The 25443-nt window shown below is 29.8% G+C and overlaps 1 protein-coding gene and 1 long non-coding RNA gene across 8 annotated transcripts; one reads left to right on the top strand and one right to left on the bottom strand.

The window, feature by feature from the left end:
* Positions 1 to 409: 409 nt before the first annotated feature.
* LOC139905839 (uncharacterized) lies at positions 410 to 3259 on the bottom strand. Its single transcript, XR_011780919.1, has 2 exons — positions 2942 to 3259; positions 410 to 2520 (listed from the first exon to the last, which is right to left on the bottom strand). It is a non-coding gene; the product is annotated as an uncharacterized lncRNA (long non-coding RNA).
* On the top strand, positions 3147 to 24644 carry LOC121119358 (uncharacterized). Of its 7 annotated transcripts, none has more exons than XR_005864738.2 (9): positions 3147 to 6174; positions 8169 to 8297; positions 8355 to 8474; positions 8889 to 9087; positions 9399 to 9588; positions 9701 to 9795; positions 10428 to 10587; positions 18989 to 20702; positions 21513 to 24644. XR_005864738.2 is itself a non-coding variant. In XM_040714007.2 (8 exons), exons 1-8 carry the CDS (start codon positions 6092 to 6094, stop codon positions 20542 to 20544), a joined length of 2532 nt encoding a protein of 843 aa, XP_040569941.1. In that variant the 5' UTR covers positions 3147 to 6091; the 3' UTR covers positions 20545 to 24644. The 7 variants fall into 7 exon arrangements, 1 of the variants encoding a protein (XP_040569941.1); XR_005864737.2 differs by having other exon boundaries at positions 20765 to 24644; XR_011780918.1 differs by having other exon boundaries at positions 18989 to 20875; positions 21670 to 24644.
* The last annotated feature ends 799 nt before the right edge of the window (positions 24645 to 25443 follow it).

Raw genomic sequence — 25443 nt, 5'->3', positions numbered from 1 at the left:
GCAAAAAAAAAAAAAATAATAATAATTAATTAACATAACTTAAAACATTGAACTACATAATATATTTGAAGAAAAAAATAGTTATATTCCAAAAATTATAATTAATTGGAATTATAAAAATTAATATTGCTATGATTGTAAAAATAATAACACATAGTCTTAAATTTCTCAAATATGGTAGGTGACATCTTCATGAATTTTTTTCAGGTGATAGGTGGCTCGTCCATTCTACACTGGATTTTTATCATTGATTATAATTATGTACTTTAAAATAAGCTCAAAATATATCTGAGGACTAAAGGACCTGAAACTCAACTTGAAGTAAATATACTATATGTCTAATTAAAAAATACATATATTTGGGATTCTGTTTTTCCTATTATAATTATCTATTAGTTATGCATAAGCATCATTTTATCTATATATTTCAACCATCTAATCATTACGTGTTTATCAATTAATTTATAATTATACAAATAACATCTTGCAATAATATTTTGGGGAAAAAATCAACAACATTGCAATTATACGTAGGCTGATATATCGGATCGAAACACAATGTAACATTTTATTACGAAGCAAAGGCACTTATGAATAAACCTAATATTAAAGAGAGTAGTCAACAAAATTTTAAGTTTTTACTGCATACCTAGATATTTAGAAGTATAGCTCAAATATATTATATGGTTAAACAATTAAGATAACATAAAAATATAAAACTTTAGAATAATTAAAATTAAATTGATTTATATCAATGAATCACATAAATAAATACATATTTGCATCACACCATTATTTATACTTGATAAATAAGAAAATAATTTTAAATGTTTCAAATATATTCCACTCCTATAAAAAGGCTTCCACATATTCCCATCCTCATTCACCCTTTTATTAGCCTTGATACAGAGTTCTCTTTCTTCCATATTACGAAGTGGAAATAAAACATTTTTACTATGAAAGCCCTTTTCCATAAGCATTACTGCATCCCACAACGGAACAGTAACAATATGGCTTCTTTTTACTAATTACTAATGGAATATTCAGTTCACAATAATCAACATTTGATCGTGTATTGCTATTTTTCACTATCAGGGGGATAAACAAACGCTTATTGACAGTTCTAACATTGTTTATTCGTAATAAATAGAGTATTTGCACTTAAAGGAATAAAATCATACGTTATGAGTTATGACTTATATTTTTGTTTATGTACTTCAACTCTTCTAAAAAGAGTGCAAGACAAAGTTTGCGTCCCTGGTCATTACATTTCACATAAGGTAAAATATCTAAGATAAGATTTATTCATTACCAAGGCTTCTCAAGTTTGTCTTCTATAAAAATATCTCTTTATTTTAAAACACTTATCATTACTAAACCGGGATCAAATGGATGAATCACGAGACAGCTTTTTTTGATCAAGTAAAGCAATAACCAACAAGGCAAAAAAAAGATGCAAACGGAATAAGACTCTTGTGACAAAAACAAAAAAAAATATTATCGGGATACGGGTACATTTAATCATTTGTAAAATATCAGATAGGATAATAATTTTTTTAAGAATCAGATCGGAAAATATTTTGATATCAGCCCATTTATGACTTAAAGGTATCACGTTCACTCATTTATAGTAGTTAATATAATTAAATAGTTATATTGATTCATTTAAAAAATTAGATATCGGTTAATTAACGAGTGATCATAAGTGACACTTCATTTACGATAAAAACAACACTTAATTAATTTAAAAAAATATATATATCGGAACTTTTAAGATGTTGACCACTCAACCTTTTAACAAATTATTTATACAGCATATCTTTATAGGAATTATAACAGAGACAGTATTAAAGTAATTTAAATTGAACCGAATAAACACTTTAAAAAATATAAAAAACTCTTATTTTCATGATGTAAGGACAGACTGTGATAAGAACATATGTAACATATTTTTCTGCTTATCCTATAGAGCTAACGATTAAGAGTACTTAATAGAGCTATATATCCTACGTATTATAATTGCATTTGAAATTGAGAATTTACTTTACATGAATAATTTTAGGAAAAAGAAAACATTTTTAAACACAATCAAAACAATATCGATATACTCCTCTCAACAATAATATCCTTATCTAATAATAAATAGCAGCTCAAGTTATAAGTTATAAAAAAAATGGTTAAAAAAATTCAGAACAACAAATCACAAAGTCTCTCTCCCTTTTTGTGCTTTTATAGGATAGATTACACAAATTTAGGACTAAAGAAGTACTAATAAAACATATTTTGGGCACAGTTTTCAAAATTTCTATTATTTTTTTTCTTTGTCATTGCGAAAAGAGATACATCCTCTCAGCTTTCAGCATATCACAGACAATACATACATACATATATTATTATTAAGAAAAAGTAAGTATTCTTTTAAGACAGGTTTAAACAATACGAAGAAAATAAACTCATTGCTGGCGCGTTGTAAAATAATATAAATTGTTTTATATAGTGAGTATATTATGTAACATTTGCCTGAAAAAGAAAGAAATAAGCCTAAAGCACTGCATACACAGAGTCCTCCCTAAAATAAAACACACTTTATCATAAAAACATAATCAGCTGTTTATTATGTAACTCATAGAAAATACTATATAGATTATATACTTTGATAACAGTCATGTTATTTGACGATTTCATATATGGTACGTCAACATAAAATCAATCTTGAATAAAAATCAAGAAAAAGAGAAAATTCCAAACTTCATATATACGAGCACATACAGCCCAATATTTCATAGACATATACGAGTCAATTGAGTTGAAATACCCAATAATTTTAGCTATAATTAACAATTTTTATTTGGTTTAAGGGAATAATTGCCCTCGATATGGCCCCTTTCAAAACAAATTATCAATTTTTCATTCTTTTACGGTGAAGATCAATAATGATTACCTTAAGTGCAATTTGCAGCACAGTCAAAGGGTTTATAAGAATAAATTGTTGATCGAAATAGACAGTGATTCCAATAAGAAAATAAATCTAATCCACATTCCGTTTTAAGAAAAATCATTCTAGCTTGCTTTTGATTTGACGAACCACATCTCTTACTACACGTGAGATGGGATAGAGCTCCTAATTAATTATATCGTAGTTTTTTTTGTTTTTTTTTAGATACACAACAGCTGTACATGACGTTTTTTATAAATAAAAAATAATAGGATATAAGCAACCCTTGAGTTAGAGAATGTTTCTGTAAGGAAATAGTTTTTAGTTGGCTTGTCATTAATTATTCTGGTTATCCATATCCATGTGGAGTGGGACTTTTTTTATACTCATAAGCAATAATAAATCTTTAGAATTCGGACACAAACTGAAGTTTTTTTGTTTTTTAATTTAGAAGGATTTTAGAATTTTTTAAATTGGAATCATAGATATTGTGCAGGGCACATAGTACAACATCGTTCTTCCTAGAGGACACCATATTTTACAACTGAGTGTTTGAGGGGAACTATAATTATTAATTATTTTTCTAAGGGCACAACTGCCTAAAATACACATGATATTCATGCTTGCTTCGGATATATGATGACTAAATATATAATTAAAAATGATCTTCTAACAATCCATAAATATTTAACTCACACCTTTTCCTCAATGGATAATTATTATTAATTATGATAGTAATTAAACATATATCATGATACCCTTTAAGAATGGAGTTACTGAATACTTCGTATCCCAACTTAGAACAAACTTTCAACAATGCGCCTTTAGCATACATAGCGTGTGTAGCACCTAAGAGGATCTTAAAAAGAAGTATGTATAGATATAAAAATTTGCCAGGCTGTTAGCAAATAGTAAGTATATACGCACGCAAAATGGAGGAGAAAAGAAAAGGAGGCATAACGAAGTTGCGTGAATATTAGTTATACGATGTATTAACTCCTTAAATGGATCAAAGACGACTCAATCATTATTTATAGTAGGATATAACTATTACAATGTGGCATAAATTCAATTGTGGTTTCGTGTAAAAGGTGTTCTATGTTATATTGCTGAGAAGTAATAATAATTATAACTTAAGTCCTTTTACATAGAATTTAAGCTTGCATGTAGAGATCGTAATAAGAGAGTTCTACAACTACTTTACTACACTCTTTACTTCTCTTATCCCTTGCAAAAATACACAGATAAAAGGAGAGAGAAAGAGAGAGAAAATAGAGAAGAAGAAGGAAGGAATGAATAGAGAGAGAGACAGAGAGAGAAGAAACAAGTAAGTAAGCAAGCAAGCAAATAGGAGGAGGAGTAGGCTGAAGCTGCTGCTACTACTACTACTACGCTGTGAGTGTAGTGCAGTGGTTCTCAAACTTTATTAGTCAAAGTGCATTTACAATACTACAAAAACATAGTGGCGCACTATTTACAAAATAGGTCTAATATCTTTTAATTAAGTTAAATTTTTTAAGAAAAATTACGTATTTTTATAAAAGCATAATAAACATACGTTAACGAATTTTATTCATTCCTGTGTTAATGAGAAACGTTGATGAGACTTTGCGACATCTTCAATGTCTGAGAGGATTAAATTAAGTATTTGGTCTTCCCTTCCGTTTTATGTAGAGATTTTTCACGTGCCGTCCGCATTGTTGATATCGACTATTTTGGGGAACCAAACAATGAACAATGTTAACCCTTTTTCATTCATTTGAAGGAAATGGACAATTAATGCCAAAATGAAGCCAACAAATAAAAAACTTAAACATTACTGTCTATCAGAAATCCACCTATCTATAGCCTAATTTTATTATATAAATATGACCCAAAAATGTATTAAAATATTAAATAGGTAATTACATCCATACACAAATGTAACAATCAAGCAATTTATTGAGATTTTTAGTACATATTACTTCAATTTAATGGATATATCACTGTTTATCATCAGCATCCAGTATTATTTAATATAAGTGTTCAGTCTTTTTTTATATATGAAACCATTTGTTGGGAGTTTACTTGGATATTTATTCCTTTTTACGGGGTTAATTCGCTAACCCAAAAATACTCTATGTATTTTGTTATTAACGGTAGATTCTGATATTATTATTATCTATATTATTATTTCAATGAAGAAATTAAAGTTGGCTATCATAAATACAAATATATAGCTACGCTTTTAATAAAATATTACTTAGCAATATTAAAAAAAAAAATACTATGTAGGATTTTAATATTTTGAAATATATATAATTCATTTAAAATTTTAAAAATTACGACAATACTGTGACAAGTCTGTGATTACTTAAGAAATAAGTAGCAATTGGTATATTTTACTTATTTGACTCACTTTCACTTGATTTCGGCCTTTATTTTGATAATTTTTCGAGGAAAGTTTGCATGATAGAATAAAGGTAACGAAATATTGTATGTAGTAAAAATATCAACAATTTTGAGCCCCCCAAAATGGCGTCTCCTTTTGATAAGATGCAATTACTGACGTGAGTAAAAACGCTGTATTTATGTGTGAGTCAGAGCCCGCTACACATCTTAGAGTAATTGCTGTTCATTTCTGGACTATTTGAGGAATGTTATTGAAAAAGATGTGGGCACAGAGTTTGAGAACCACTCGTGTAGTGTGTGTGTAGCCGCACTCCTTCTTTTTCTTCTTCTCTCGCAAAAATATTAAAAAAAAACAAAACTACAGAAGTAAAAAACATATTTTCTTCTTCTACTTGTGTTTGTTGTTATTGTTGTTATTTGCTTCTTTTTTTTTCTTCTGACTCCAAAATATATCCAAAATATTAAATATCCGTGAGACATCGATTCGAATTCTCTGAAGAGGCGAATATTGACCTGCGAAATCCCCCTGGTTCTGAATTTGAGGAAGGATCCTTGTCCTTTGCTGCTGTTTGGTTACGTCACAGCGTACGCGAATCTCGTTGATCTGCGTTGAGAGGCGGCCTCTCGCAACAACTCCAGGGGATTCCTCGTCCCTCATCAGCATCATGAGGGAATCCTTGAATCCAACTTAGATTGGAGCACTCATTTCTAGCGCGCGCTCTCTGTGGCACACAATTCCATCTCTCTCCACTCCGTAGCAGGATCATGATGATGATGTCCATGGAGAACAACGAAGGAATGGACAGCATGATCATTGAAGCTAAAAGAGACATTAAAGCAATGCTCAGGTGTGGCACAAGTTCATTCTTACACCTCCTTGTTGTTCGTGTAGCTGCTGTTGTTGCCCCAGTGTTTGTTGAATCACTGTGTCTCCAATACAACACTGTGATTCGCATATTGCGTACTCTAATTTAAGTTATGTTGTTCTTCTCTCTTTAGAGTTGGGAAAACCATGCAATAGAGCGTTTTTACTCACCTCAATAATTGCATCAGAATTGAAAGAGGCGACATTTTTGGGGGCTCAAAGTTGGAATAGTGGACACATTCCTTTAAGTCATAATAAAACTCCATCCAATGGTTTTATGAATAAATAAAAAAGAGACTTAAGACCTTCATTAAATTCTACTTGATGCCAATGATAAACAGTGATATTTGAATATAATCAAAATAATATGTACTAAAAATCTAAGATTTGTAAAATCTTAGGTCAATTTTTTTAAATCCATTAATTAATCGGATAATTAGAGACAAATATCTTATTCTTTCCATTGTATTAGTTAATTTTTTATCTACACTATGGAAATAAGATTATATAACAATGTACTAACATATTTTTAATACATTTTAAGGTCAGATATATAATAAAACTATCCAATAGAGGAATAGAATTTTGATAGACAGTAAGGGTTCAATCCCTTTTATATATTGGTTCCATTTTGCCATACAAAAAAGGGGGCTTCATTGTTATAAAATTGGGTTGTTTAAGCCCCCAAAATGGCTGACATCAACAATGCGGCCGTAACGTGAAAACGCTCTATTAATTATTTTGCAGTCAAGTGCTCATTTAGATTAGAGATACACCGTTGTCTTTAATACATTAAATTCACTCTCAACAGTGTTGCTATTATTTTTGTACTGCAAAAACATGCCGAATGTATCGACTTCTCATTACATTATCATTCAATAAGTTCCAAATTACGAAACCCAAATGTTATACCCTCATTTAATATGTTGATTTTGATCATCGGCTCTATACAAATTGAATTTTTGTTGGTTGAGAGCTGAAAATGAGGCAAATTTCACCTAATATGTATGTTGAGGGTTTCATTGGTGTATCTCTTAACTTTGATATAATTTATAAAATGGTTTTTCAATTTTTTGATGCATATGGAATATGATAATTTATACTCATCACAAAATGAGTTGCACACACAATTAGTGAATGTTAAAACGATTGTTTAAGGAGTATATGATAATATACTTTTCAAGCGCTAGTACTACTCCACTTTAAATATATTTCTTTCATTCGGCTAAAATTTGATATTCTTTATCTTCAAAGTTAAAAACATGTTTAACTCTTCATATTCCTTTTTTCTAATCTGTATGAATGTTGTTGTTTTTTTATTTTTAAAAAATGATCTATTTGTTTTTATTTCTACATTGTGGATAAGTTTTTTTATAACATAAAGAAGTACTAACTAATGATTTTTGTTATATTTTATATTAACAGCTAGAAATTAAAAAGAAAAAAAAATACCCCCTTTTTCTTATGCTTCGTCATGAAATTGGTTTTATTACTTGATGTTATTCCAAAAATTATCTATCACAGATTATAAGTTCAAAATGTTTGTTGGTTGACCTTACTAACCAAAGATACGTCATATTACACATAATAACTGTGTTATAATGAAAAAGTCAATTAACATTACAAATTGACTCTCAATTATGATAATGCTTCTATTTTAATAACCTAACTAAGATTATAGTCGGATCTTCTCTTTTTCTACATAAGATTATTATTCAATGCAGTCAGCTTTCAATTTTTTTAACTACATTTAATGTTATTTTTATCATCGACATTTTGAATAAGACATTTTTTTTTATAGAAGTGTATTTTATTTGTTCATATAACCGGTTTCTTAATTTTTTTAATACATTATCATCAATTCAAAACTTCATTGATATGACGATATAATGATAAAATTTTTTTCATACATTAAGATTTTTGTATGAAATTTAATTTATTCTAGCAAATTATTAATGTATGATTGTTTTATTGCAGTTCGGATTCCAAAAGAAAAGTTGAAACCATTATCCAGGAGGTTGAAAAGTTATCAAAATTTGACCGTCTATTGTTTTATTTAGAGCTCCCTTCTAATCAGTCCAACGCACCTACTGATCCATTAAGAGGGTAATCCATTTAATGTTATTTGTGATATTTTTTTATAAATAAATTTATTTATTTTAGGCCTTTGAATCCTTTGGGAAGTCGATCTGAAATCCAGCTGACAATCACATGGATTAAAACTCATTTAGAAGAAGATCAACAAGTGTCTTTACCAAAGCATGAAGTTTATGACGAGTATATGTAAGCATTTTATCTCTATTACATTTTATGAATTTTTCTTTTCAATGTTGACATAATACAATTTGAATTGAGGACAATTTTGTTTTCAAATATTTTATATTAAGACTTTCTATAAAATTTATATTGTATTAAGTTTTCCTTATCGTGTGTCAGTGGAAATCAGTTATACAAAATAACTTGTTAATTAAGTTGTATGATGTTCATTACTTAAATTAACTGTAATAAAGCTCTTTACTAGAGCAAAGTATTATTTGTAGGAAAACAGACAGAAATTTATCACATTTCATTATCGATTATTGTTCATTATGAATTTATTCTGACATTTTTGATTTGTAAAAAATTAATACATTAATAAAATATACTTTGATGTAAAAACGAAAGGTTTACTCTATTTACATATCGTGTCTTTTTCAGAGAATATTGTACGACCAACTTATTAAAGCCTTTATCTACTGCTGATTTTGGAAAGGTTATGAAGCAAGTCTATCCTCAAGTCCGTCCAAGAAGATTGGGAACTCGTGGAAACTCTCGTTATTGCTATGCAGGTCTTAAAAAGAAAACTAAATTGGAAGAACCAGCTACTCCGGATTTCAATTTTAGAAAGCAAGAACAGGTTTAGAGATTTTTTTTTAAATTGTCTTATATGAATCATTTAAAAGTGTTTTGATATTATTTTTTTCCCCTCATTTTTTGGTTATTAATTAAGGGGTTCAATTTAAATGTAAGCACCTTTTTTTGGTTACATTCACTCATGATTAATTATAAGCTTAAATGTTTTATAAACATGTATCTATTTTTGTTAAGTGCTATAAATGTACTAAAATTATTCATTACATTTTTGGTTGTAAATTGTTCACAAAATACATTAATAGTTATATTATTTGAATGAATACTGTTACAATAGAGTTTTCCTTCTTTTTTCAGACTGTATCCGATACTGAGGATAGTGTCCTTGTTTCGGCATCTTATCTAATTCGCGAATGGGTCGAAAAACTATTGGGCGTAAAATTCGAAGGCTTAAAAGAATTAGCCTATTATTTGCTAGATAAAATGTATGTGGATAATAAATCATACGCTGCGTATGCTCTTTTGTCTGGAAAGAAAAACCTGAAATGTAAGATAATCGTCATTATATTTATATGCTTTAATTAATTATCTGGAATAAGCCGAAATTTTCCTATTATTATTACATATATGTTATATCAACTCTTTTTTTTTTCTTCTAGGTACTAGTCAAAACGATATTGTAGATCACGGAAATTCACAAACTCTTCACATACTCAATCATGTAAAAGAGAGGGAAATCAAGCGTAAAAGTCAGGTAATTAACGTGCGTTAAATAATAATATATGCTAAAGTGACCGACCTTTTTACATCCTGTCCGGGGATTCTTTGTTTATTTATTAATTTATGAAATGTCCAGTTTTATGAAAGAAAAATGGCGCGTGTTAAATGTCGACTTAAGTAGAAAATAAAAAACTTTACCTTTGAAAGTAGTAACAGTTTATAAGTAAACGTTGGTATACAATTATAAAATTAAGGAAAGACAAAAATATCTTAACCAAGACATATGCTAAACACATAGAACATGCAATCCTTTTTTTAGACCAACTACAAGTGTTTTATTCTTTTTTTCTATTAGTAGTGCAATAGTTGTGCAATGAAAGATGGAATTGAATTTAAAAAATCCTACAATTAACTTGTGAAGGAATTAAAATAACTTTATTTATTAATTATTATTCTTATTATATAGAATAAATAGCTCAACCCCAAAGGTTAAGGTTACCTGTATTAATTTCCTATTTTACGAGTAAAGTAGATTGTTATTTATTACTTCCAAAATATTAAAAATATATATCTTCCTAAGACAAATGTCCTCTTTTTTCAAAATATAGTCACCCTAATATTGCACTATATTGAAGAAACTTACCTATATTCGAATTATTATTACAGGATTTAGAAAGGTATGAAGTAAATAGTAGTATGCTTTATGAAGAACCAGAGAGTCGAAAAGTTCTTAAGCTTCGGAAAGAAGAGAATCATCAAAATGATGAAAATGAGTCTGATATTCTTCACAAATCAACGCAACCACCTCCACAACCTGGGGAAATAAGTAAGTAATTATTTTACATTATTTATGTAAATAACATTTTCATTGACGTCATACATTGCATCATAATTGATGCTGGCGCCATCTTGGAGGCTGATATTTTTTACTACATGAAATGGACAAATTTTCCATAAATTTGTATGCAACTTAATCAAATGGCTTTAAGGATAATATAATACTTTACCTATTTTAGGTAGTTAAGTAATATTTCATAAATAAACCTAGGTATATAATTGTATTAATGAAATAAAGAAAGACTGAATACTACTTGATTTCAATGATAAACAGTGATATTTCAATTAAATCAAAGTAATATCTGCTGAAAATTCCCATAAAATGGCTAGATTGTTATTTTTTTTATCTTTTAGGGACTAAAAAGTAGGATGATTGAAATAGTTAATTTTGAGGGTTGAAGGTTTAATTTTCGTAACTCTAAAATTACAAATATTAGTGATAATGCCATTATGTCGTCCTAGAAATATAATATTTAATACTGAAAAATAGAGAAATTAAGACTGTTAAAATAAATTTATCAGATCCATTTTATTAAAAAATTTGGATAAAACCATTACTCATAATAAAAGAATTGAGTTTCCATGCTTAATTCTTTAAAGTCAATATTTAAGTTACGACAGTTAGAGTCTTACTCCACGATTTATTGTCTACAATATGAAAATGAGATTGTATAACGAAGAAATGAAATATTTTTAAAACATATAATTATTTTCTCTATTACTAAAAATATATTTTAGTATTTAATTAATAGAGCGTATTTACTAGCGTTCTATATTGCATCATAATTGAAGTTGTCTTTGGGGCTTATAATTGTTGATATCTTTATTCAATAAAATAGAGAAATTTCCATAAAGATGTTGAAGAAACTTTATCAAATGTTTTCAAAATGAAAAATAATGCATTTGAATGCCAAAGAACAATAGTGATATTTAAATATTATCAAATATCTAGGTGCTAAAAATTACTGGAGCTACGTACTTTCGCCTTAAAATATTTTAACCCAGGACATTTTTCTTCAGACCATTTCGCCTTAAAGCAATTTATCCTCAAGGATATTTAACCTTGATATATGGGGTTTTTATGTCGCTATTGTTTATCTTTGGTTAAAATTGATGTTCTCTTTGAATTATTAAATCAAAATATGTAATGTATATTACTATAAAACACATTAGAATGTTGTTTTCTTTCGGAAAAATGATAGAATTATGCCCTATAATTTCAAAGTTTACATACTATCAAAATCTCACTATGTGATGAGTTCGAACCAGAGACAAAATAGATAATAAAATTGGTATAATAAGAAAAACAAAAATTAACAAAGACGATTGGAACCGGAGAAGTGCTATTAACTTTTTCTTTATTAATTATCATTAGACATGATGGATTATTCATGTTAGAAAATACTCATGGATTGAAGAATAAGCATCATATGAGGCAAAATCATAAATCCATCATTATTACAACAGAAAACAACCATTTAATGAATTTATTAGTATTAAAGCTTACATAATTAGCTTAAAAATTCAAAGGGAACATCCATTTTAACCAAAAATAAAGAATAACGACGTAAGAACTTCATTTATTTTTATATTAAGGAGAAAGTACTGGGCACGAAAAGTTTCTATGAAATTGCGAATTTTTTGCTATTAATTCTGTTTATTATAAATTAGGGACGAGAAAACGTATAATATCCTTGTAAATGTAATAAGTAATGGTACAAATGTAAACATGAGTATCTAATGATGTTATTACATATATATCAATAAACCTAGATGTGAGGAAGATATATATTTAAAAAAAGAGGAAAGATTTAAGTCATGTTATTTGTCTTTTCCATTTTGACATCGAAATATAAGGCTGTAGTTTACCCTTTTTCTTAATCTTAATGAAAAATAGGGTGTTTTTTTTATGAAGTATGATTGTTTAGCCCCTTAAGAGTGCTGTCATCAACAATGTTGGCATCACATGAAAACGCTCCATAGAAATCAAGAATACTATTCGTGAACTCATATTTTGTATATGACATGGTTGAAGATTTGACCCCGGGTTCACTGCCAAAAGTGTGAAAAAAATATTTAGGGTGGAAAATAAACATTGAGAACTGTTTAAGAAGTATTTTCTAGGGTAAAAATCTCAGTATATTAAGATGTTTTTGAGTTTTAATCCTGTATTTTGAGTTTAGCCAAGAAATTTGTATTTGTGATCAATTTTCCCAAAAAATGACATTTTTTGGAAATCCCAATTTTGTAGACCTATAGAATCTACAATGTACATTAAAAACATTATTTATGTTCAAATGATAGATAATAGCCAGAACTTTAAAATAAAACTTTTTTTTAGTTGTTTCTTCCATAACTTCTCTGTAATGACCGTTTAAGAAATATACCTCGAGTGACAAACGGATTCAAAAACTCACACTTGAGATAAATTCCTGGCTTTAAGTAGCTATATATCTACTTAGAAGATAGGACTGCAGGCTTGATATACATATCATTTTATCGGAAATTCTAATTCCTTGACGTGTGAAAAAATATCGTCGGTCATTGTAATGGATGGTATAAAAAACGTTTGGAGCTAGATACTTGCAAATTTGATCGGTTGTACCTGAAATAATATATTTTAGGCTGATGGGTTTATTTTTTCCTACCAACTATAATATTTTCGATTTTTCTTTTTTTACGACTTACGCATTTGAAATTTTATGGAAAATTTCGTATTACATTTGGCCTCAACCAAAATAGGGAATGAACAATATTCGTGGAAACTTATCTATTATGCCCCGCATATACTTTTTTATCAAAATGATACCCAATTTGAGTCAAACTACTTAATACTTCAGGATTTTTTTTTTTTACGAAGCAATATAGATTAGATTTTTGAGCAAATTATCCATATTTCGGAACTCGTGATATTGTGCAATCATAGGACCTTTACCTATTGTATATTGACTAAATCAAGGTCCAATTTGTCACGGAACAACAACCGGCTCTCAAAATTACAGATATTTGAATAATTGATTCATTTGTAGGACTTGAAAATGCTGAAGAGATATTTTTATTCCCGTCAGATTATACATACCTAACATAAATGAGTATATCTAAAACACCATTGCATATTTCATATTTCTGATTTGAAGTCTAGATAAAATTTTGATTTTGAAAACATGTATTACTTAAAAGAATTCGATACTTGATATTTATCCAATTTTGCAGTGAAACCGGGGTCGAATCTCAAACCATGTCATATATATGATTATCGTTTGATATGGCAGATAAGACTCATCATTTAAACGAGCAATTGCACTTTATATCAAGTATACTTCTAAGGAGAGAATTATGTAATTTTGACGCATTTATTATTATTGAAATATTTTCCCTTTTCCACTTGGGATTGAAGAATACATTTGCTGCCCATTAAGAGTTATGGCTGTACTAAAATAGATCCCTCTCCTCTGATTGGCTCTATTGTTATTGCAGCCATTATTATTTTTCAATGTTGCCAACCTTATTTTGATTAACAAATAAAAAATATTTCAATTCATATAATCCAAGATATGATAGTATGCGTAATGTATTTTTGATCGATTATTTCATAAGGACGTATTTATCTGACTATTTTTTCCCCCTCAAGTACTTCATAGTTATACAATGTTCTGTCACTTGCAACTGAAGCAACTCATATCTATAATTTCGGAACTTAATGATTTTTTATGCCACGCAACCTCATCTAACATTCTTTCCGTGGTTATTTTTGGACGTTGCGTTTTTTTTTCTTTTTATTGTATGGAACTTGAATAAATAATAATTCGTCGACGAGTAGTAGTACGCATTGTGTTCAATTTTATGAATTTCTTTGGAGCAATAACTTGCTTGATATGAATTTACATTTGTAAATTATCATGCAGTAATCTGTATATATCATGGGGTTATAAAAGCTATGATCTCGTAATGATTGGGTCAATATTTTTCAGAGGTTTATTTTATTATCATACTTTTTTAAGATGCCATTAACGAATAAAAAAAGGTATTATTATGTACTTAGTGCTGTCGATTGTCGATATACATATTTATTTCCCCCTTAAACCAAAGAAAGATGTCAACAAAAGGGGGGGGGGATACGAGGAGCAGCAAGAAGAGGGCTTTTTACATTCAAGGGGAATAATAAATACACGCGCTGAATGACAGAGAGAGATTGAATTCCCCATGTATCATTATGTATGTATTCACTATTGTCATCATTATTACGAAGACTATCTTGTTAAAAGTTGTAGTCTTAAATAGTGTTGAGTTTCAGTTTGGAAATCCCAGACCGTTATGATTTTTGTTGGACCAAACTAATTCAATCCTACAAAAAAGTTTGCTCTAGACAGGTCTCATAGTAAAATACGGTCTAGATCGGTCCAAACGAATAATTCTGTTTAGTTTGGTCCCAATTTTTCTGGGTATTCTTTACAAGTTTGGCCACACACCATACTCCATATCTTTCCATCTCGAAATTGGAGACAGTGATGGAGGATAGTTGAAATTCAATTATCGCAACCTGTTCATAATAAGGAAATAACTTCGGTACGTCAAGCGTATGAACGCGAAGTGAAGAGAAGAATATATTAACTGAGGAAGAGGTGAAGGAAGTCAACTTTTTCGAATTATTCGGAAAATTAGCACTTCGAAAGGTAACGAAAATAGATGGAAGGTCTCATTGTGTGGAAGGCATAATTAAACAAAATAAAGAAGCATTCTTAAAAACATTAAATTAAAGCAGTCCCAATTTCCAATTCGTTTAATTCACTAACCTTCCAAAAAAAAAAAAAATGTTTTGATCCTAAGCTAATTAGTGATAATGATAATTAATGTAATATTAAGACTTACTATTTGATAAAAAATAATTAAGTTTGAATAAGGAGCATGATTATAGACTGTAAACTAAGGGTAAAAATACTTCAATTTGCCTTTGAATTCACTCTTATGCGATTTCATCGATGTACAGGAAGAAAAACGCCAGTACGAATTTGCACCGTACGACTACCGTACAAAGATTCCTGTCTACTGTCATGATTTATGGTAGATATAAGAAAAAGTCGTAATGCCTTACATGATTAGATATGATCTCCCTCAGTAAACGGATGGACTCAGAGAGAACTCGCCAATTCGAATACTTCATAAGAGCCAAATTCACAACTTATTCCTCACAATGAGACCTTCAATCTAATTTCGTGACCCTTCGAAGTGCTAATTAGCCGAATAATTTGAAAAAGTCGGTATCCTTCCCCTCTTCCTCATTCAATATATATTCTTCGCTTTCACTTTGCGTCCCTACGCTTGACGTAACGAAGTCATTTCTTTATTATTAAAAGGTTGTGAGGATTGAATTTCAACTATCCTCGATTGCAGACCTTAATTTCGAGATAGAAAGAGAAAGTATGACGTGCGGCCAAACTTTTACAGGATATCCATTTTTTTGTCTAGACTCATCAGTGTTTTCAAATAACGTCATAAGAAGTTTTAACAGGGATGGCTCGTAGGAACTTTCATCTTCTTATCCTTCCGAAAACTTCCGAAACTATGAATTCGAGCATCTTTTGAGATGGATGATCAAATTAAAAGTATTTTCCTTTGATTCCAACTCTTGAAAAATATAAAAGCCCATATAATCCGGTGAATTTAGAATGATCGTAGACCTAAGCAATTGTCATATTAAAAGCATATCTATATTTAAAATGGTTATATATTTTAGTTTTATGGTTATAATTTCATATTATGATTTACATATGAATGGATAGTTTCTGAATTATTCTGAATGTTATATTAATACAGTATTTGTTTTATAACTGAATTTGTACTTATTAATTTTCCAAAGTTATCCAGATATTTATAATCTAAGTAGGATCATTGTTTAGTAAAATGAAAACATCAATGACGGTGGATCAAGAAAAAAAAGAAATTCGGTCCGGAAAAAAATCAATCGAAACGACGAGTGGTATAACCAAATACAAATTTGTTTCCTTTTCCGCATATATTTTCAACTTTTTAACATATTAAGATAAATATTAAACATGGTATTTAGTTGTGTTTGGTTTTGGTCTGGAAATAATAGACCAAGGATTCTCTAACTTGTGCAACTTGAGAGACACTTGTGATTCTCAATAAATTTCCGATGTAAAGCTTATAAACCTAACATGTTTACATAGCAAATAATAAACTGGGTTGTACATATGTGTTATACCACTGTCAGCTGTAATGTCAAAAACACATAACCTGTTCAGACACTTGGGATTGCACCTTTTCAAGTTACAACTTCAAAAAGTCGCTCCTCTTATATTATTATATTTTTTTCATCTATGTTTATACTCAATACGTGACCCGTGTCCGACCTTATATCAACCACCTTCAATAGGTTTTGGGTTTGCAGCAGCTGCCATCTTACCTCCTCTAGGTTTTACCTGTTCACTTTGCTAATTAATAAAATGACGTTTATAGATTTTCGAGACCGAAATTGGACCAAATAAGTTAAATTTACAATAGTGTCAGACCGGTCTAGGGTATGAGTTCTCAACCAGTGTGTCCTAGAGGCAGTAGTACCAAGATTAACAGAAATACAAGGCTAAACCATAACGCTTTTCCGACTGATGTTTGACTTCCACCATGCTTTTCAATAGTTCTGTCATTGAGAATAACTGTATCTAAGAGTAGCAGCTATATATCGCCCTCCTTGACTGTTACTATTAGAGTCCACTGTTATTATCTTTGACGTCAAAATATATCTGTCTTGCTTAGCAGTCGGTACGATACATCAAATTGAAAGTTCTAGCCAGCCCAATTACATGATGGTATAACCTTGTATGTCTATTGACCTTCCTAGGCGTCAAATTTAGAAAAAAGAAAAAAACATTAATGTGGTAGGATGAAAGAACATATTTGAATATCCAAAAAAGAGAACACTTGGTCCAATCAGTGTCAATTTTAGGGGGATTTTGAAATTAATAAATTTAACCCTGATTATTGATCAGTGATTACAAATGGGATCATGATAATTTTGCGGGACTTCCCGAATATATGTACAATCCTCTCTCTCATAGAGGTTGATTAAGCCAAATGTAATCAAATTTACAGTTTTTTAAAGACTCATTATTTAGACTTATATTCAACAACAAAAACAAAAGAAAAAACACCCTCTTGTCCGTGTCTAGTATTTGCTATTGTTGATACTCGGTCCAGCACTGTTTTTTTTTTTTTTTTTTTTTTTTTTTTGGTTCGGTCTTAAGTTATTTTTTCTAAACCGATTTTTGGGTCCAAACCACGGTCTCAGAACGTGGGCCAATATTTTTCGGTCTCACTTAATTGACCGATTTTTTTTTCTAGATCAATAGTCATCCATGTTATATTAAACAAATTTCTTAAATAAATTACAAAATCTGAATAACCTTGAAAATCTAAAAAGATCAAAATAAATTCTAAAAAACAAATACTGATATAATATTCAGATTAGTTCAGAATTTCTCCATCCATATGTAAATTACAATATGAAATTATAACTGTAAAAGTAAAATGTAATACAATTTGAAATTTAGATATGCTTTTAATTTGTCAATTCAGCTTAGAGCTATGGTAATTCTTAATTAATTAAGACCGAATTAAGTGGACTTCTTTGTTCTCCAAAAGTTGGAACCAAGAAAGATAAAAGGAATAAAAAGAATATACTTTTAACTTGATCATCCATCCTAAGAATTCGAAGTCCCGTATTCCAGGAGGGACAAAAGGATGAAAATTCCTCTCAGTTATCTCTGTTTAAAAATTTTTATGACGTCATTGTACCGTGCTCACAATTTGAAAACACGTCATGAACAATTTATATATAAATCGATCTATAACGAATTTTAAATAAGACCGACTTTTTTGGGACTGAAATACACTTTTCCTTTGGACCGAACTATACCGAGCTTTTTTGTTAGACCGAACTATTTCCAGACCGAAACCCAACTATAAAAAATTACCCGGTAAAGGTTGTAAAAAGGAGGACAGTTGTTATCACTACCTAGACGATTTAAAGTGATTAAAGAGGAGTGGGAGGGATCATTGATTTCAAAGGTTGTGGGGTCTCCAAGGAACAAATCCTATTAATGTAAAAGACACATACCCAACAATAAAAGAAAGGAGAAAAACATACTTAATAATATCTAGTCCTATTTTGCTCCAATTAAGGAAAAAATAAAAATAATGATGATACACTTGGGAACCAGAAGATTATGTCATGATTAGATAGCATGTACTATATGTTATGTAGATTTGTTCTTTTTAGAATATAAAAATAAGATTGTTTAACTATTCTTCTTCTTTTTATGATTAATTCACGTTTATTAATCTTATTTTTTTTCTTTCTTGTCTTTATTTAGAACTTGAAGAAGGGGGAAAGGCTCCAATACTCTCTGTCTATGAAGAAGTTACAGTAGCAGATGTGGATATGACTATCATGAAAAAAGACGAAAGCATGTGGACTGCCCCTGGTACAACAACGTCTTCCAACAACGCACAGACGACACTGGTCCCCATTTTGAATAATAATAACGAAGAGGTTTGGTTGCCTGTGAGCTCTTCAACTTCAATAGTGAATTCAGTACCCCACGAAACGGTAAAACCCCTATGGGATTCATCAAAAAATGATCCAGATGAAGAAATAGGTACCTATTTCCCAGATAATTCAATTGAAAATGATGACAAGCTATCTCAGTTGAGACAACTTCTAGAGAAGAATTTAAAGTCTCCAACCGTTGGCAATTCCTCTGCTTTTAAACCCACGCGATCTATAAAGGAAGATGAAAATGAGATGGAGGGAAGGAACTCTGTTTTACAGCATCATGATTGGTCCAACCCACTGCCTCAAGAGACATCAAATAATAATTCTCTCAACTCTAGAAGAAAAGTGAGTTTCAATCCAATGGTGATTGATGACCCTGTACAAAGTCCAGCTATAGCTGCTGTTAATTCTAATAATAGTCGTAAAAGGAATTATGGGTTTCAGCCTATTTCCCCCCGACAAACGGGTTCCTCACAGCCACCCAGTCCGCCATCTGCCGCCAGTCCTTTTATCTCCCCTAGATCGACGCCTGTGCCATCTGTCCGATCCCGTCATAGTTCAGGGAATAATATGTCTCTGAGCCTATTACCCACCACACCTAATAATCGTTTTGTTTACGGGTCAAACGGGTCAGATATCTCTCGAGCTGCTACCTTTGGTTCTACTTCAGAATGCAGTACACCTTTCATATCTCCACAAGCTACACCCGTACACTTTTCTAGATCAAGGCATAACTCCGCCCAGGGACGTTTATGTCGATCCAGACACTCATCCGGAGTTGGGCACTACAAATACGTCAACAACTTTTCCCCTGTTGCTCTCAATAATTTGAACAATCCATTTTCTCCTCAGCCAGGAACTCCTATGAATTTGATGGATGACTCTTACACCTCATCCTCTTCAGTACAATACTTTGATTCTAATGATGTCATGCGCTCTCGTCATAGCTCCGGTGGTAGTGAACAGAGCATACAGTCTGCTCCAATTTCTCCAACGAGTAATCTCATGCTTCAAGGAGGAGGGGGGCCACTAGGAGGACTAGAGCCTCGTGTACGACAAAGACATGCATCTGCTGGCACTGTTCCCACCTATGGAGGAGAACTAGGAGGACTTAGTGCTCTAGTTCATAGCCAGCAGCCCTCACAACAAATCCTTCCAGTGACTGGAGAAAATATCATATTAGATTCTCGAACCCCTAATCTCTTAGGAGGGAAGGGAGAGAAAATGATGAACGATCCCTTGGGTAAAAAAGAACTTCCAGTGTCCTCCTCTGGTCAAAATAATATGCCAGATGATCTAGAAATGACCGTAAGGGTGCTCAAAGATTTTGATAATGATTTCTCTCAGTTTTGCACTGATGAGAATGTTGCTTAAGTTACATACATAAATACATACATATAAACACACACACATATTATTATATTATATTATACCTACACATAATATTATTATAAGACTTAAGAGACAACTAATTCCTTCCCGCTTCGAAAAAAAAAAGATGTAAAAAAATCAGCCAATCAAAACTTATATATGTCTGTTGATAAGAAATATATACTTATTTTATTATTAATATTATTATAATATCCTTTTTAAGTGACTCAAAGAAAGAAAGAAACAAACAAAAGTGCATCCCCCTAGCCTCCACCCCAATCTCCCCCTCTTTATATCATATTATTATGATAATTTTTACTCTTTATAAGAAAATGTAATGTGTATGTGTATGTGTATTTGTGGCCCGTCAACACTAGAGCAAACAATAATTAATTGGTCTCAAAATTGACATTAGTATTTGCGATGAATTATTGTTCATTTCTATCAACCTTTAAAGGGACAGTAAATTACATTTTAAAGTTCGCAAAAATGACATGGTGAAAATAAAACAATATTATACATACATTATATGTATTTGAAAAGGGACATATGGGGGCAAATCAAATAATGGCTGTATACTATAGTTAATATCTTTGAATATGATAATTCATCCCATAAATTTGAATACTTTGCCTCTAATTGACTGAATAAATTATTTGGCTGATAGTTCTATAATAGTTATGATGAAAAAAATCACATATTGGACATTTCTTTATTTTTGTTCAAGATTGGCTTGGTGTTGACGCATCACATTTCTTACCTCATTCATCAGCAAAATCCTAAAAAGACATATTGTTAGTATATGTACTAACTAAATATGTTATATTGATAACCAAAAAGGTTGTCAAGAATAAGTTATAGTCATGGTATACATATATCAGAGCATGCCATAGAAACGTCTTTGTACCTATAATATTTTTTTATAATTATATTACATATATATATGTATATATTTCTATTGTCAATTAAAGTAGTATCAACATGTAAGCGGGTATCATATACACATACATATACTTAAGTAAGACTCGTTTTTTCTTACACATCTTTTAATCTATATCATCTATTATCATTCTTCGTCATAATTCATTTGATTACTTACTTTGTTTAATTCTTTTTAATAATTGTTAGCGCGTGATGGTTTCTTTTTATAATCATATTATTATTCTTCTCTATTTCTTATATATTATTACTATATAAATATGATGTTATATATTTTTTCGCTTGTCATTATCATTACTATTATTATAGAATAACACTATATATTTATATATATGAAAACAAAAGTCCATTAAAACAAAAGGTTGCAGAGAGTATAATAAGGGAGAGGATGTGTTTATGGTGGAGAGAAAGTGATTCTTCAGCTGAATGACAGTTAAATTCACAATTTCTGATCCCTTGGATCTGTGTCCTTCCATCACTCGTCGTATTATATGTATATATATGTTGTGTACAAGTTACAATTTTCTACGTCTTATTTAATTATTATAATATCCATCATTTTAATAATGATATGGATGAATGCTGTTAGTGTATTTTGATCTCATAAAGTTACTTATTTATTACATAGTTACAAGTAATGTAGCTGTGGGTATTTGAAATTGATATTAATGTCAAGTTCAAATTCCGTACTTCTAATCAATGAGTAATATTTATCAAAATAGTCTGTACAGGTTCTTACTTGTTTAAGAAGATTGTAAAAGTTACAATTTATACGTATTATTTATTTATTAGAGCATCAGTCATTTTAATTACCAGCTATGCATTGATGCTCTCAGTTAAAATTACGTACGTATTTATTATGTATTTATAATTAATATAGATAAATGTGGCTATTTGAACTTGATAAACTGTCACGGAATACCTTTTATTAATGAGTTAATGCGTAATAAATTACGCCATTAACATCCAAAATACAATAATTGTAATTAACAACTACATATACATTTATATTATCATTTAATTTTGCTCCATTGAAATTGCATATTTATTACAAGTAATATAACTCTGGGCATTGGAACTTTATAATATGCCATAGAATACTAATTATTAGCAATCTAAAAGTACACAATTTACACCATTGATGAACCATCTTAATTATGTTCATTGTGAGTATATGTACACTAAATATGCCACAGAATACTTATAGTTAATTATGTATTTTCAATAATGACACCATTAACTTATCAGCCATCAAATACTGTAGATTCGTCATTTAAAGTCACTCATTATCACATCTTTTGAGTTGTAACTTGTACACAACATATATATGTATAATTAATTATATTATCTCCTCTCTCAGTTACGTTTACGTACAGGGTAATTATCATACTCATTTGGTCAATTGAGCTTTTCTTAATATGCCCATCCCCCACTCCCCACTTTTCTTTAGACAAAGAATAAATCATTTTATCAACAAGCATGTCCATTTATATTCTCTTTTTTTCCAATATATGAATTCCATTTTTTTCCCCTTATTTTTTTTGCCAGTTTCATATTTGGTTCATATATTATAAAACGTTTTCTGAGCTGTGTAAAATCATCATCATCATAATGGGCTATCTATGTTCATTTATATCTATATTTTTTAATAGTAGATGTTATTATGAATTATCTACATATATGACGTGTTATCAATGCAGTAGTTGTGCCCATCAGTGGTTCGTTTTATCAGTTGTTGTTTTTTTTTCTCCTTTAATTATTATTGACTTATTTGTGGACATTTTATAGATATAGATAGATATATACCTAATAGTAATATGTTTGAGCCCTGTCGGTGTGAAAAGTTGGGTGAATTTGATACTTACACTTTAACCTTTCATTAATTTTTTGGTGATTTTACAATTATTATAATATGATATAAATTATATTTTTCTAAGTCTCTCTCATGGGCAATGATTAATTATTTATATTTATGTAATGATAGTAGTAAATACCAGTGGCACAATTTTCATAAGGGAGGGCATGCGTCAATCTTAGTGACCCTACGCTACAGATTTACAAAAGTATATTTTCATATTTTGAAAAAAAAAAAAAATTTAAATAAACAATTTCACTTATTTATATAAATAGGGGGCCTTTCTTGTATTACCACTGACCTTTTTTTATAACTTTCTAAACGGTTTTTTTTAAGAAAACGTCAATCTTTTCTTAATATTTTTTGTAGCCTTTTTTGAAAACAGAGAAATTTCTATTGGTTCTTGAATGACACTTTTTTTATTAAAAACGTCTTTTTCTATATTCATCTTGTGTACAAGTTGTAACTTGTATCAGCAAAAAGTACAACTTGCAATTTTTTCGTCTATAAAATCAATTTTTAATTACAACATTGATCAACCTAATATCCAACTATTAATTGACACAATCATTTCATTTTAATCTATTCGAATTAAACGATTATTATATATTTTTAAGTACTATAAATTTGGGAAGTTGATCTTTATAATGTGCCACAGAATACTTATATTTGAGTAATTAGTATCCAAATAGTCAAAAATATATACCATTAATATATCCACGGAATAGTCAATATTTGCATTATCCTCCGCTTAGTATTGTAAATCTTTCATTTGAAAATTATGCATCTCATTTTTTTGGTTGCAATTTGTACAATTAGCGTGTACAAGTTTCAACTCTTACATACCATATAGGTATATAAAAATAATTTACATTATTTTAATTTAGAGCCCTTAAACTTTGATCCCTCTATAAAATATAGAGTACCTTTAAAAAAAAAAACCATTTCAATTTTTTTTAATATATAAAAGCAATTTCATAATTTGCCATTACTTATTCCTTGACTGTCCTATACAATATCCATCACTTGGGAGCCCATGAACCCCTCTGCCACTGGTAACTACTACCTTGCCGCAATATTTGCGAATTTATTGCATATAGATAATGATTTATGCACTGCTTATTTGTTGCTTGTCTCTTTTTTTTTAACTATTTTACTTTTGTTCTTTTTGTATATCGGATGTTGGCAAATAAGTTAAAACAAAAAATTTAATTAATTAATATGTTTACAATACAATATAATAATAAATATTATAAAACGAATAAGACTGAAACTCCTCTATGAAATATAAATATATTATAATATATAATCAATATCTTATTATTTTCGTTTCTACTACTATTGACTTTGCTTCATTTACATAAACTGTACAAGCTACAAAGTTGTATCAAAGCATCTTGTATGTTAATAGTTATATTAATATACATACATCTATATTATTATACATATATAGAAAATTCTGAATTGAGTAACTGCGTTTTTTTTTCTAAAATAAATTATTTATTCAAAATCCCCGCTGTTTTTATTCTATACATATGGGGGGAGGGGCATTATTTGCTAAGAGACACAATCTACTCCTAACTTCTAAGGTTTTTATGTGTATGGTATACATATAAAGTGGGTAACCAAAGAAGATATATTCAAGAGTGTTCCTAGCTTTTTCGCGAACGTTCTATGAGTTATGAACAAGTATTCATTGTTTTGTCAATTTTTGATCGAGCTTTTTTAAGACGGATTAGAATCGATTTTGGATGTATAAATAAGAAAGTAAATGAGTGAAAGAGGAAAATTCTTGTTCAATGTTTAACAAAAGCTAATTCGAACTCAAGCCCTCAACATTTAGAGCACTGACTATGGGGGGGAAAGCAGGCAAATCGACGACTGACCACAAATTACAGTGTACATTTTTATGTAAGCAAGGTAACGCCGTGCTGAATGTGCAAATTCAATTTGCATCTTTAAATATTATGTGAAATGTCTATTGTATCTTAATATTCTGGTAGAGTGACTAAATCATGAAAAGCATAATTTTTATGGAATCAAGAATATACAACTCAAATCCAATTGAGGATATCTTAAATACTATGTTTTTTATTCAATATATCCAC

Source organism: Lepeophtheirus salmonis, chromosome 6 (genome assembly GCF_016086655.4).
Source record: "Lepeophtheirus salmonis chromosome 6, UVic_Lsal_1.4, whole genome shotgun sequence".
NCBI lineage: Eukaryota > Metazoa > Arthropoda > Copepoda > Siphonostomatoida > Caligidae > Lepeophtheirus > Lepeophtheirus salmonis.
Note: the sequence above shows the minus strand (reverse complement) of the source record. Positions and strands in the feature narration are given on the sequence as shown.